Source organism: Hydractinia symbiolongicarpus, chromosome 9 (assembly GCF_029227915.1).
Source record: "Hydractinia symbiolongicarpus strain clone_291-10 chromosome 9, HSymV2.1, whole genome shotgun sequence".
Taxonomy (NCBI): domain Eukaryota; kingdom Metazoa; phylum Cnidaria; class Hydrozoa; order Anthoathecata; family Hydractiniidae; genus Hydractinia; species Hydractinia symbiolongicarpus.
Window position 1 is genome coordinate 20,900,145 of NC_079883.1, and position 14,488 is coordinate 20,914,632.

The 14,488-nt window shown below is 34.4% G+C and overlaps 1 protein-coding gene across 1 annotated transcript; it reads right to left on the reverse strand.

Moving 5' to 3' along the window:
• Nucleotides 1–68: 68 nt before the first annotated feature.
• LOC130656301 (synaptotagmin-14-like) lies at nucleotides 69–14,056 on the reverse strand. Its single transcript, XM_057459134.1, has 5 exons — nucleotides 13,307–14,056; nucleotides 13,028–13,141; nucleotides 9,640–10,361; nucleotides 750–930; nucleotides 69–648 (listed from the first exon to the last, which is right to left on the reverse strand). Exons 1-5 carry the CDS (start codon nucleotides 13,314–13,316, stop codon nucleotides 326–328), a joined length of 1,350 nt encoding a protein of 449 aa, XP_057315117.1. The 5' UTR covers nucleotides 13,317–14,056; the 3' UTR covers nucleotides 69–325.
• Nucleotides 14,057–14,488: the final 432 nt, after the last annotated feature.

Consider the following 14,488-nt stretch of genomic DNA (forward strand, 5'->3'; position numbering starts at 1 on the left):
TCACAGAGGTTCAGTTACTGTATCTTTTAATAAAAAAATCTGAAAGGTGGAAATAAAGAATTAATCAATGGCACTGTAATTCAATATATTTACATAAGCATAAAAAATAAGTAATATGTTACAACAAAACTATTTATACATAATTTTACAAAAAAATTAAAAAAAACGGCATAAAACGTGCCCTGGAAACACAAGTCGTGTAAAACTGTAAATTTTGTTACTTGAAATACAGTCAATATTTTGAAATAGCTGTGTTCACGTTCCAGGAATTGTACATATAAAAAATAAAAACAAATAAAATAAATTCGACAGTTATACGTGCTAACTATCCAGCTGTTTGTAGAGCTTGCCAATGACATACATCACAATCTGGATTTTGTATCATTTCTTTCCAGTGATTTGTCTCACATGTTCCTGAAGTGTTCAGTCCGAATGCAAACCATCCAATAATTGTTCTTTTCTTTCTTCTTCGTCTTCCAACAGCAAAAACGGTAAACATCATTGTGGCCTGTTTCAAATCCTCTGGTGACATTGGATAAACAAATGTTTCATTGAATTCAGGATCCGAAGATTGATTTCTTAAGGAAGTTTTGCTTTTTCCAATCTTTTTGCCTTCACCAGAGACAACCTTAATTTTCACGAATGTATCTGATAACAAAGCAAGGACATATAAATATAAGCAAAAGGTATTCCCTAAAGGAAAAGAGAACAGAAGTTTATTCAAGTAAACTTTCTTATTTGCTGCTTACCAGGTAAAACAGGGTTGTTTTTAATGTTCAAGTTTGCAGCTCTTATAACTTCCACTGTTAGTCGACCAACCAAATCCACATAATGTAAGCTGACTAGCAACTCTGGTACCGATGTAACATCGCCAAAACTTGCAGCACTTGATAACTCACTCAGATTGTATGATGGATCGGGAACATCATTCTAATTTAAAAGTAACATTATCGAGACAGATTAAGCTAATGAACCTGCAGTTTGTTTTTGTTAAAACAAAATTGATTATCAATTATCGGTAACCATATTGTATCTAACATACAATATGGTTATGGAAACGAGCCTCTTTGGATATTAACGAAAAAGATGACACGATACGGAATTTTAACACGTTCTTCTTTAAGAAAAGAAAATAAATCCGAAAGAAAAACCCTTAAAAACTATGCGAACTAGAGAATAAAGAAATGTGAATGGTCTCATTTTGATGATATTGCTAAATTTAAGATTACAAATTAGTATAAGAGACTCCTGACTCAAATTTACGGGGTTCAAAAATCGGTTCAGTTAAACGAAAGTTCGAAAAACTGAAGGTCTAAATAACTGAAAGATTTTAAGTTAAACTTTTTTAAGAAAATCCACTGGTAATGAAAAAAGATTTGATTAATTGGAAAGTTCAAATGAGTGTCTGTCCAAACAACCACGAGTCTACTGTAATCTAAACTAATAATGTCTCAAGTGAATTTTATGCTAAATTTTGTAAATAATCATGGACATAAGGTGAAATAAAAAAAAAAGATTGCTTGGTAGAATTATATAGAGAATGTTTTAAAAAATAATTGTCTGCTTCTATTTCTGTCCCGCTAATTTGCAGCTAGCTTTTCACATATATTTGCAGCTAAAAGTAAACGCGGTAAAATTTTTCTCTTTATGCAGTGCTAATTGAGTTATTTAGGAAAACAGATATTCTTAAATATTACCCTAAATGTAACAGTTTTTTCCACACGATGTTTGGTATCTAATTCACTAAAATTCCTGACTCTTTCCGTGGAGTTGTTATTATTTTTGTTTTGTAAATTGTATATAGCGTATTCTTTTAAATTTCTACCCTTTTTCTCAGTCTCTTTGTCTGTTTCAGCATCTTTTATCATTGTAAATATACGGGTTTTCTTAAAAATCAGGTTTCTTGTGTTATGTAGCTGTCAAGTTTCTCTCAGTGATTATATCCTTCGCATCGCCTCCTTTAGTTGACTCTTTACACGTTCAATTTCTATATCGTTATAATATTCTACAATAAACTAGTTTTATAGCATTACATAATTTTATTTCGTGAAAACCCTAACAACGTATTAAATATTTTAGTTTTCCGTAAAAAAAGATGTGTCTTTTACCATTTAAATAAACTGAAACATTAATAACTTTAGAGAAAAAAAACATAAAATATTCATTCACAGCTTTCTATTGATGTAAAAGTTTTATATATCTTTCTTAATAAATTGATTTTTTTGAAGAATTTTCGAACCTTAATTAGTATATAAAACTAGTTGTGATGTCGTAGTTCGTGGACAATATCAGGGAATTTTTTTTCTTCTAAAATAATTCGGCTACATCGATTTACTCTTTCAAACAAACATGATCACCGGAACTGTTGGCTTCAAAATTGATCCGTCTAAATTCAAGGAATCCGGATATGGTTTGCATTCTAAACATTTTGTTGCAGATAGCTCGAAAACATTCGTTGTAGAAAGTCCACATTATAATCCCCTTTAAAAAATCTTATCCTAGATTCATACTGGAAAAAGTGTTCTGTGTTGCTGTAGTATTTGTATATAATCGGCGACCGTGAGAATTGTAGATATAGAACGTGGAGACGAAATAAATATGGAAGTATATTTTAATATAAGAATTGGTGTGTGTCACATAGTTGATCGGTCAGACTAATCTAGGTTCATCTTAGTCAGCTGGGTATTAGAACACTACAAATTTGCGGACGAGCAGAGGATCCGAGTTCAGGCAAGTTTTAATAGAATTAGCTGTAGTATTTGTATATAATCGGCGACCGTGAGAATTGTAGATATAGAACGTGGAGACGAAATAAATATGGAAGTATATTTTAATATAAGAATTCGTGTGTGTCACATAGTTGATCGGTCAGACTAATCTAGGTTCATCTTAGTCAGCTGGGTATTAGAACACTACAAATTTGCGGACGAGCAGAGGATCCGAGTTCAGGCAAGTTTTAATAGAATTAGTTATCGAAACAAAAGCATAAAAAGTCAAAATCAGAATGGCTACAGCTGCAATACCAGTACAGTTGCCAGCATTAAGACAGTTTGACCCAAAAGGGGAGCCATCGACCTTAGCACAGCGGTGGGAAAAGTGGAGAAAGAGTTTTAGTTACTTTATTGAGGCGTCTGGGATCGTAAATGATGGTCAAAAAAGAGCCACACTTCTGCACATGGCAGGAGAGGAAGTACAGCAAATCTTTGACACTTTACCCAATTCAGATGAAGCCACAACATTTCAACAAGCATTGACAAAGTTGAACGATCAATTCAATGTCAAGAAGAATGTACCATATGAAAGAATTATTTTCCACGAAGCAAAGCAAGAAAGTGGAGAATCAGTTGATGCATTTGTTACCAGACCGAGGAAGTTAGCACAATACTGTGAGTACACAAATCTGGATGATGAGATCAGAGATCAAGTCATCGCAAAATGTCGATCTTCAAAATTTCGCAAAAGGTTACTTCAGGAAACAGACTTGAATCTAGAGAAACTTTTAAGAATAGGAAGAGCTCTAGAACAGTCAGCAAGTCAAACAAAGAAAATTGAAGAAAACGCATCAAGTGTAGGTGAAGTAAACACCATGATGAAAAGGAATCATTTCGGAAACAAACGAAATTACAACAAAAACAATGGGAAGAAAGTCTATAATAAGAGTGACGATAGCAGAGACAGCAAAAAAGTTCTACAACAATAACCCCTGTGGTAGATGTGGTATGACGTCACACTCTAGCAAAGATTGTAGAATAACAAAAGGGAAAACATGCAAGAAATGCAGTCTCATTGGACACTTTGCAAAATGCTGTAAAACAAAATTAGACAGACAGAAACACAAAGTTAGAACCACAGAAGACAATGCAAGTGAAGAAGAGTCAAACTCAAGTGACGAAGATGATTGTTATGTATTCTGCATCAAGTCGAAAGATAAACCATTGTTCGAGATAGAGGTTCAAGAATCACCAATAACAATCCTTGTCGACAGTGGATCAACCTTAAATATTTTGGATTCAAAAACATTCAAAAAGATTGTTCCTGCACCGAAACTAGAAAAATGTTCTACAAAAATATATCCTTATCAAGGAAAAACACCATTGAAAGTCAGAGGAACATTCAAGGCAAACACCAGGTCTTCATATGGGAAAATAGCAAAACTGAAGTACTATGTTGTCGAAGGTGATGGAGGAGCATTATTAGGATTAAAAAGTGCGAAGATACTAGATCTTATCAGAATTGGCCCACCAAATGTTGAATCTATTAATAACATGGACACAACACCTGTACAAATGCTACTGTCTAATGCAGAGAAAATCATCACAGATAAAACAAGTAATTCAGAGGTCCTACACCCAAAGATACAAGAAGTTTTAGATAGACACAAGAAAGTTTTCAGTGGAATGGGGAAACTCAAGAATTTCCAGCTTAAACTTCACATTGACGAGTCAATCACACCAGTCCAGCAACCAGTGAGAAGATTGCCATACCATACTAGACAGACAGTATCAGATGAAATAGACAGATTAGTTAAAAATGACTGCATAGAAAAAGTAAATGGACCAACTAGTTGGATAAACCCAATAGTGGTGGTACCCAAAGCAAATGGGAAAATAAGACTATGTATTGACATGCGAAGAGCAAACGAAGCTATAATAAGAGAGAGACATCAAATTCCGAAGTTAGATGAGATACTACCGGAACTCAATGACGCAAAATATTTTTGCAAGCTTGATCTAAGAGAAGGTTATCATCAAATAGAGCTTGATGACAGTTCTAGACACATTACCTCCTTTATAATTCACAAAGGCTGTTATCAATCAAAACGACTCATCTATGGAGCTAATTCTGCATTTGAACAATTTCAGAAAACAATTGAGCAATGTATTGCAGGATGTGATGGAGCAAAATCAATTTCGGATGATATCCTGTTATGGGGAAAAAGCATAGATGAAACTGCAACAAGACTGGACAAATTACTGAAAACACTCTACGACAATGGACTGCGAGTCAACTCAAGCAAATGAGTTGAGCTCACATTCTCTGGATACAGACTGACCGACAAAGGAATATTTCCTGATAAATCTAAAGTGGATGCTGTGAATCAAACCAAACGACCTACAAATGCCACAGAAGTAAGAAGTTTTCTGGGACTAGTTAATTACTGTTCCCAGTTCATTCATCATTATGCTGATCTTACAGAGCCTCTACGAAAGCTCACAAAGAAAAATGTAGAATTTCAATGGAATGAAGCTCAAGAAAACTCATTTGTCAAGTTAAAGAAAGAACTAACTAACTCGCGAGTTATGGCCTATTATCAACCATATGCTGATACAAAAATAATTGTAGATGCATCACCCATAGGACTGGGAGCTATTTTGACACAGAAGCAAAGGAACAACACCTTCAAGCCAACAGCATATGCATCTAAAGGTTTAAATGAAACTGAACAAAGATATTCTCAAACAGAGCAAGAAAGTCTTGCAGTGTTGTGGGGAATACAAAAATTCCATTACCACCTATACGATCGTGACTTCACAGTTATCACAGACCACAAACCACTGGAGAAAATCTTATCATCAAGAGGGAATCCCACACCACGTATACAACGATGGGTATTAAAATTACATACAAGTTTAAAGTTGTATATGAACCAGGAGCAACCAACGCATCAGATGTTCTCTCCAGGTCTCCTTTAGAAGCACCTAGAACAAGTGACTACTTTACTAACGAAGCAGAACATTATGTCAACACGATAATCATCGATGCTACGCCAATTGCAGTCACGATAAAAGAAATTGCTGATGATTCTGCAACAGACGAGGAATTGGCAAAGCTCAGAGTAAACATTAAACTGAAGAAATGGAATAAATATCCTGAAATGAAACAATACTATCTCTGCCGAAATGAACTAGTAGTAAAAGACAACTTAGTGCTAAAGGGCAACCGTTTAGTCATCCCGAAGACTCTCAGAAAGAGAATCTTAGATAGCGCACATGAGCATCACCTTGGTATAGTCAAAACCAAAGGACTTCTACGAGGAAAAGTATGGTGGCCTGGGATAGATAAAGAGATTGAAGAAATGATCAGAACTTGTATGTCATGTCAAGCAACAAGTTCAGCAGTAGTTAGACCAACACATACCCAATCGACTGAAATTCCACCTACAAGTTGGCATACCTTAGCACTTGATATACAAGGTCCATATCCAACAATGGACTACTTAATCGTGCTGATAGACTACAGATCCAGATATCCTGTCGTTATACAAACAAAAAAGATTGACACTGACCATGTTATCAAAGGTCTAGATAAAACATTCAAGTTATTTGGATATCCAATGAAGTTAATTGCCGACAATGGGAAACAAATGATCTCCCAAGAATTTAAGAGTTACCTAAAGGAAAATGGAATTGAACATCACAGCACCACGCCATATTCACCATGGGCAAATGGAGAGGTTGAAAGATTTAACAGATCATTGAAAAAAGCAAATCAATGTGCTCATGCAGCCGGAAAAGATTGGAGAAAGGAACTGGACAAATTTCTCCTACTCTACAGAACTACACCTCATGCAACAACCAACACACCTCCAGCTACTGTCATGTTTGGTAGAAACATCAGAAATAAATTCCTGTATATTCCAAGTTTTTGTCAGAAAATTTGAAACTTGACGAAACAGACAGAAGAAATAAGAGAAAAACAAAAGAATATGCTGATACCAACAGAAAAACAGTACAAGAACATCACATCAATGTACGTGACAGCGTATTAGCGAGAAATATGATGAGGAAAGACAAACTATCGACAAATTGGATACCTAAACCATTCACAGTAATCAAATCATACGAAAAGAGTGCGTTAATTGAAGACGCACAAGGAAGAAGATACATGAGGAACAAGGTACATCTAAGAAAATATTTACAAAGGAAGGAGGAAGTAGAGAAGAATCAAACAGAAGATATACACAGAGAGAAACATGAGAAGACAGAAAGTAAAAACAACAACAGAGAAAAGAAAATAGCTAAAGAGACTGAGAAAAGCAACAACACAGGATACAATGGCGAATTCATCACAATTGCTGTTCCACTAGTAGGCCTAGATTGCTTAGTTAGTTCTGACAGTGAAGCTGTGTGCACACAAACAAACTGCCAAACGTCTAACACAAGAAGAATTGCTAAAATAATACCTGTTGTTCCAGATGATGTTGTTCCAGATGAAGTTGTTCCAGATGAAGAAAATATTTTGGACATGCGAACACGAACAGTGACTGAAGACAAAACTCCAGAAACCAAACTAGAAACACATCAGCAGCACAACGAGAAGAAGTGTTTACAAACTAAAAGTCATCCTTGGAAATCATATCTTTCACGAAGTAAGAAGAAACAATAGAAACACGTGACGTTGATAACAGAACTTATGTTACACGAAATTTGGACAGTATTCAGTGATACTGGACACAAAACATTTATGAAGAAGTTCACACATTATGTTCACACCTTTTGTTAATCACGCTTTGCGAACATGTAAATAAGAAGCATGTGAAATAAAAAAACGCTTTTCAAAGAAGTTAATCATGTATTTACTCATGTGATGGTTTATGTTTTATTATGTGGAACGACGACGTTCGATGAATCAACAACACGATGACGTTCGATGAATCAACAACACGATGACGTTCGATGAATCAACAACACGATGACGTACGATGAATCAACAACACGATGACGTTCGATTGATGAGCAACACGACGACGTTCGATTGATGAACAACACGATGACGTAATGAAGGATTCGATCAAGAAAGAAGAGGATGTAGTATTTGTATATAATCGGCGACCGTGAGAATTGTAGATATAGAACGTGGAGACGAAATAAATATGGCGGTATATTTTAATATAAGAATTCGTGTGTGTCACATAGTTGATCGGTCAGGTATTAGAACACTACAGTTGCGGATGACAATGAAAACTAATTGATTCAAACATTTTTTTCACCTACACTATATGTCTTCAAGGAGAAAAAAAGCCTTTGTATTAGCAAATACTTTCTTTGAGATCATCTGGTGTCGCCATAGTCAGGTGGGACCGTGTGTTCTCTTTGCCTTATGTTGAAATGCAGTGATATTGTGTAAATATTGTTTAACTAATGCATAATGTAAATAACACAGTATTTTTTTACATTAAATAAGTAGTTTTAATAATTTAATTACAGCTATGCATACATACGTATAGTAAGGAAATAGTCATTACTTATCAAATAATTTCTTCATTCTATTGGGTTAGCTGATTTTTAAATAATACTCTTGGTAATCTAATTGTAAGAAAGAGAGACGGGGGTGGTGTGACACAAATTTCACCACCCATTTATCAAAGCCCCTTCATCTTAGAAAAATCAAGAAATTTACAATACCCGTATAAGAACCCTACTCATTCACGTTGAAAAAATGAGTTCGCTAGAATTAGGAAATTAAAGACAAAAAATTACATGTTACGCAACAAGTAATATAACTTTCAGACAAAAAAATATATTAAAAAAGCACCTCAAGTTATTACTGACCCTCTCCCCTATTTTAGACCTTGTAGTGGAAATCCATCGATTTCAATTTATTAACACCCTCTGACCCTCCGTAACAGATTTTTTTCTTAAAACTTACCAACGCACCTTACTCCCAACTAAGTTACCAAGAGTAGCATTGAAGGAACTAATCATGAGATTGGGTGTAAAATTTGAAGCTGTTAACACTGCAATGAATAAATTATCTTCATATTTGAAAACGCGCATGTTGTAGATTAAGTTCTATAATCCATCCGGTATAGTGAATAAAACTGAGTCGTACTCATAATTTAAAATAAAAAACATTTTTAAAAAAATACTAAATGATCAGACGCCAGCACCTGCATCATTGCCAGGAGTTGCAACTCCTCGTGAAACTATGTAAGTCTGTTATCTACAGCAAAATAAATATGTCAATTGTTTGTCTTTTCATACTGTGTTACCAGTCGTCAATGTCCGGTTCGTCCTCTTCGTCAATTCCATAAAATAAAGCCTATGTAGAAACAAAATGTCTTGTTATAATGGTAAGAGCTTGGACAAAAACCAACATGCATAACTTTACATTTATGGGTTAAGCCTTATCATGGCACATCTGTGTGTTCATTCTTTACTGAAAATTCTCCGCCCCGATCTGAAGTCCGATTATGACGAGGGAATATAAATGGTTTAATGAAACTGAAGTGGTCCTACTTTGCGCATTGCTAACATACTGCCTGGCAATCTAATTCAGCTTGCTATCAAGCAGTAGGTAGGCAATGCAAGTTTAGCTCTACTCCAATTTAACTTGTTTACTTAGTCAAATTATGTGTGTCTTCATACCACGATACCCACTTATAAATAAATACAACAGATGCATAAAAACACAACAGATGCCTATATATTTAAAATATGCACGTCTGTTAAAAACCCGTTTTAGATTAAAGTTACGTTCATAAAATTTTAGGTTGAAAAAGAAGCTATTTAAGACATCTTCTAGTTTTTGCAAATTTCAAACGATACAATGTAAAAAATATTGCGTGCATGCCCAGCATATAGGCAAACTTGAATATTATTAGTAAGAAGAAATGTCGAATAAATTATGGGAACTTACCACAAGACCTTTTGGTGAAAGGTTTTTCCAAATTTGTTCGTCTGCTAAAGGACTTGTCAAATCAATTTGAGCTAACGATACTTTGACTTCACCTATCAATCTTTTGCTAAATCTTTGAGTACTGTAAACACGAAGACGAATAGCACATTTCTCAACTAGATCTGGAGTCATATGTATAAATGAGAAAGTCATATTAATGACACCTTTACTCGCTGGAACAGCTTTAGTTCTGTATCTTTGTTTTCTCATTGGTAATACACATAAATGTACTTGTATATAATCGGCACCCCCACGTTCCACTGGAGGTATATCACTAGCACGTATAACTGTTAAATTTATTTTATTTGCGGCAGGCATATATGTAAATTGAATCAAAATTTTTCCTGCGACACACAATGGTTCTGCTTCTTCCGGATCAAAACCAACTGGGTCACCTGCTGTAGATACGCTATCTCCTGCACCTGCAACTGAAGGAGCAGGAGGAGCTAAAGTCATTCTATCACTTGGAGTTCCTGGCAATGTTGCATTGACTAAAGCGGTGATAGTTGTCGATCCTGGTTGAGGATCAACACCACCTCCTACGACTGGAGGAAGTCCACCTCCATTTCCTCCACCTCCCCCACCTGTTGCTCCATCTGTCCCATCCACCGAAATTTGTGGTTGATCGGGTCCTGCAGGATTCGTCTGTGTACCATCCTGCGGCGGATTTACAATTGGCTCCCCTGTAAAAAAAATTATATAAAAGAATTATACAGGGCTTCCCGTTTATCAAAAAATCTACCAATTCTTTTTATCCCCATGCTAACATAAAAAAGATATCAACTACTTTTTTAATATACACAACTTAAAGTGATATTGATTTGGAAATAATAAACTTTCTATCTAATGCGACTTTTAATAACTGATGGGAAATCGCTCCAGTATTATTTATATTGATATAGTTGGAAACATATGAGAAAAAGTGGTGTACATTATTGGAAAAGAAAATGTTGTATATAAAGGAGATATATAGAATATAACATACAATGGATGTTACTGGTATGTAATTAAGCATGTAATATACAAAAAAGAAACCAAAATGCATTTCAAAGGATAAAGTTGTAATGAAGGAGATGTGTACAACGTGTGTACAATATTTTATCTTAGCACGACTACAGACAGAGAGACACAATTTTATTTGCAGTAAAGTGTAGCATAATCAGTATAATGTATTATTTTGAGAGTAAAAAATTGAGCTGAAATTAGAAAGGAAGACAATGCGAAACATCGAAGAAATTAAATACGAGAGGTCTAATATTGTAAGTCCTGGAAAGCAGGCGACGTAAAGACCAAAACTGATGCTATATGATCATTGATGATCTTTAATTTCATGATTGATTTTGTAATGAAAAAAATTGTCGTGGAACTAGTTATTCGTTTTATCCAGTTTCGCACAACTAATTGTTGCGGGAACATTTTATGAATTATGCACTAAATAATACTAAAATCAGAACTACAATTATGCAAAAACTATGAAATTGTTGAACTCAATAAATTAAAAAATTTAATGTGAACAAATTCATCTGTGTTTAATATTTAAAAGTAGCAAGGTGAAATTAAAAATTATAAAAATGTATATATCATACAACAACGTATACACCTTCCAGGCGAGTAATAAAAAGGTTTGTTAAAAAAACAGTATGGCTTAAATATACGATCATTTTAAATAATTATTTTTAAAAAATAATTTAAAAATAATTGTGCAAACAGGCATAAAATAAAGAAAAACACCTATCATTATTTAAAAACTTTCATTTTCAAATGCTCATTTTTTCCTTTTGAATTCTACTGTTTACTCACTCAAGTACTGTCACACCGAGAAGTAAATATTTAAACTATGAAGATATGCCTTATCAAGTGATTTTTTAGAAGAACTTAGGGCGAATTCAAAAAAACCTTAAGATGGTGAGATGCGGATGTTTACAAAGTTTTATGTGCACATCCTGACAGGCAAGAAAAGAAGGACCACAAAATACAAATTGGCTGATTTTAATATTTTAAGAAATAACATTACGACATTACGTCAAGCATTACTACTGCTTTGTCCCCAATTGGTTGGAGTGACAGTCATTCTGACATGTCATCAACAAAGATGCATTTTTAAAGCAGCAATGTATAAAAAATATTATTACGGATCATGTTTCACGTGTCACTCACTCAGGCCTAGTGTTTGTTAACAGCTGTAAAACATGTTTCAGGTTCTAATAAATTGCCGAAATTGGGTTCCACATGCTTTTGTGTTAAATTATGTTCTTAATAGGCGCACTAATATTCGTTAAAAACCAAGTATTAATTTGTTTTCCTAAGTAAATATATGCAAGTGATATATTATACTAGTTATACAAGAATTCGTTCATTAGTACTTGAAGCTACCGTCTGGCTCGCAGACAGCCATCGAGTATTACATTATAAACAAGTTCTTAGCCTGCCGAAAATTCAAATGTTGCAACAGAGTCGATAAAATGCATTTGGCAAGAATAAGTCTGAAATAAGCTATGAATCCATGTTACCACTACAAAGTTTCTTTAAATTTGTAGTTTTAAAAAAGAAGCCATTTAATTATGACTGAGTTAGCTCTTGTTTGTGAAAGTTGTTGCAACACCATCTGCTCAATTTCTCTTTATATATTCTTGTGTATAATATTTTAAAACATTTCTGTCAAGATATATACGGTAAAAAGCTCCTTAACAGCAGGAAATTCTTGGGGTGTGAAGTTTTAATTTTATTTCAAATTTCAAGTTATGGTTGCGTGCTTTTTTATCAAATTTATTGTTGAAAGTTGCCTTGCAAAAGGAAATAGTTGAAAATTTATGTCTCTACCTTTTATATACTTTATGTATCTGCAGTAGTTAGTAATACGCCCATATAACCAGCCACTATACATGGTGTTTCTTTTTAATTAAATATTCAAACATGATAAGGGTATTAGATGTAATGCAACTCAATTTATTTATATGTAGGCCTAGCTAGCTTAGTTGCAAAACTTTCCTGCTCCTTATAGCTAAAATAACTCTTAAAATTCTAAGCAATCAATTACTTGTTCATTTCTACTTGTAAATGCACCATTATTGAGATTTCATTACCAATGTAAGTAACCTTTGCCGCCTAAAATACCTTTATTTTCCCACACTGCATTACGAATTCATAAATTTGAAAATGGTAGCACTGTCAGTAAAAACTTAGAAATTTGCGGTTTCATCTACAGATTTTTTGACAAAAGTTGCAGCTTATCGTGGTATTATAATAGGTTCCCACAGATCGTGGGTTTTCTATACATTATGATGTGTAATGCTCGGCGCACATATTGAGAGCGTCTACTGTTTGATTTAATTAAACCTAAAGAACTTACCTTCTTCCTTTGTCGGGCAACAAAGGTTCTTTTTGAACACTGTGAAATATAGTATCACTAGAACTATCACTAGTACCAGCAAAAGGCATATCGATAGTATAGCAAGAACAGGAACTAAAAGAGAAAGAAATATTTGCACTGTAGATACAAAAATGTACACTTCTTATCCATTTGCAAATATGGGTGTGTCCTAAGTTTTGAACAAACACTAAATCTTTCTTTACAAACGGGATGCTTTGCAAACGCAATTCATTACAAAACGATGAGAAAGAATCTTACATAAGGACATATCGAGTCATCTTTAGCTTTGTTTCTTCATCCACGTTAACTATGCACAAAGTTATACTACACAATTTAATATCTTTTTTTTAAAAAATCTTCTTTCTGCTTTGTCTGTAAAAAACTAAAACTAAAAACTAAAATTCGTACATCTAAACAAACTTTACAAAAAATCTTTCTCCTTTTCCTCCATGTTGTTCTTGCAAGAAAATATTATAAATACAGTGTGGCTTAAAACCAATGATGCGTGCGACACCTGCGTTTATCACAGTAGCTCTGTACATCTCAATATAAGAATATGCTCATCATTTTCTGCATGTTTTTAATTACTTGATTGAGAAAACTTCAAATCTTTAAACGCCGCTCTTTAATAAACGCCGCAGTTTAGTATCCATAGCACGCTCGATTATTATTATTATTATCAAAATCTTTTACCCAGGATGACCTTTTCAGTTCCTATTGGTACTGCTATCAACGAGGGTCCCGCGAAGGGGGTCCTAGTGCATTTAAAGCTCCCATTTGGTCTACGAAAGTCGTGCAAGCATAGCAATCGCTTAACTAGACAACCGCCTGTGATGTCAATCCAATTCTCATGCTGAATGTTGAGCAGAAAGGATGGATTTACACTTTTATAATCTCTGACATGACTCAACCGGATTTTGAACCTGCATTGAAAGAGAACGCTCTACTACAAGGCCACCAGTCGGTGATTGCAACGTTGATAAGACTAGCTTTCTAACATCATAGTTCAATTAACGGGAGGAGAATGACTGATTTCCAGCTTTCTCGTGGCTTTTGTTCGTCTGAACCGCACGAATAGAATTGAATTAGAAATGTGTGGAAAAGTTGTATTCAAGTATGTCCAATCAGCCGAATGCGTATCTTGCTTCGATTACTTGAAAAATAAGTTACATTATTGTATTTTGCGAGGATATAATCGCTTTAAGCAATCAGTTAAAACCTGACGGATTACCTGTAAGGCGAACACAATAACAGCTTTCTGTTTGCTCATGCTACTTACAAGGAAGAGAAAAGAACATTTGCTATATCTGTATTTATCCTTGAAGGAAAGGCTTATTACCACATTCTATTATTCTTCACATGTTATTCTCTTCTCTTCTCTTCTCTCTTCTCTTCTCTTCTCTTCTCTTCTCTTCTCTTCTCTTCTCTCCTCTTCTCTTC

Bases quoted from the DNA above. Each gene is read 5' to 3' on its own strand.
- LOC130656301 (XM_057459134.1), bottom strand. The intron at 931-9,639 runs GTAAGTTCCCAT...CTTTTAAATTAG, and splicing joins TTTCACCAAAAGGTCTTGTG to AATGATGTTCCCGATCCATC. The intron at 649-749 runs GTAAGCAGCAAA...CTTTGTTATCAG, and splicing joins AAACAACCCTGTTTTACCTG to ATACATTCGTGAAAATTAAG.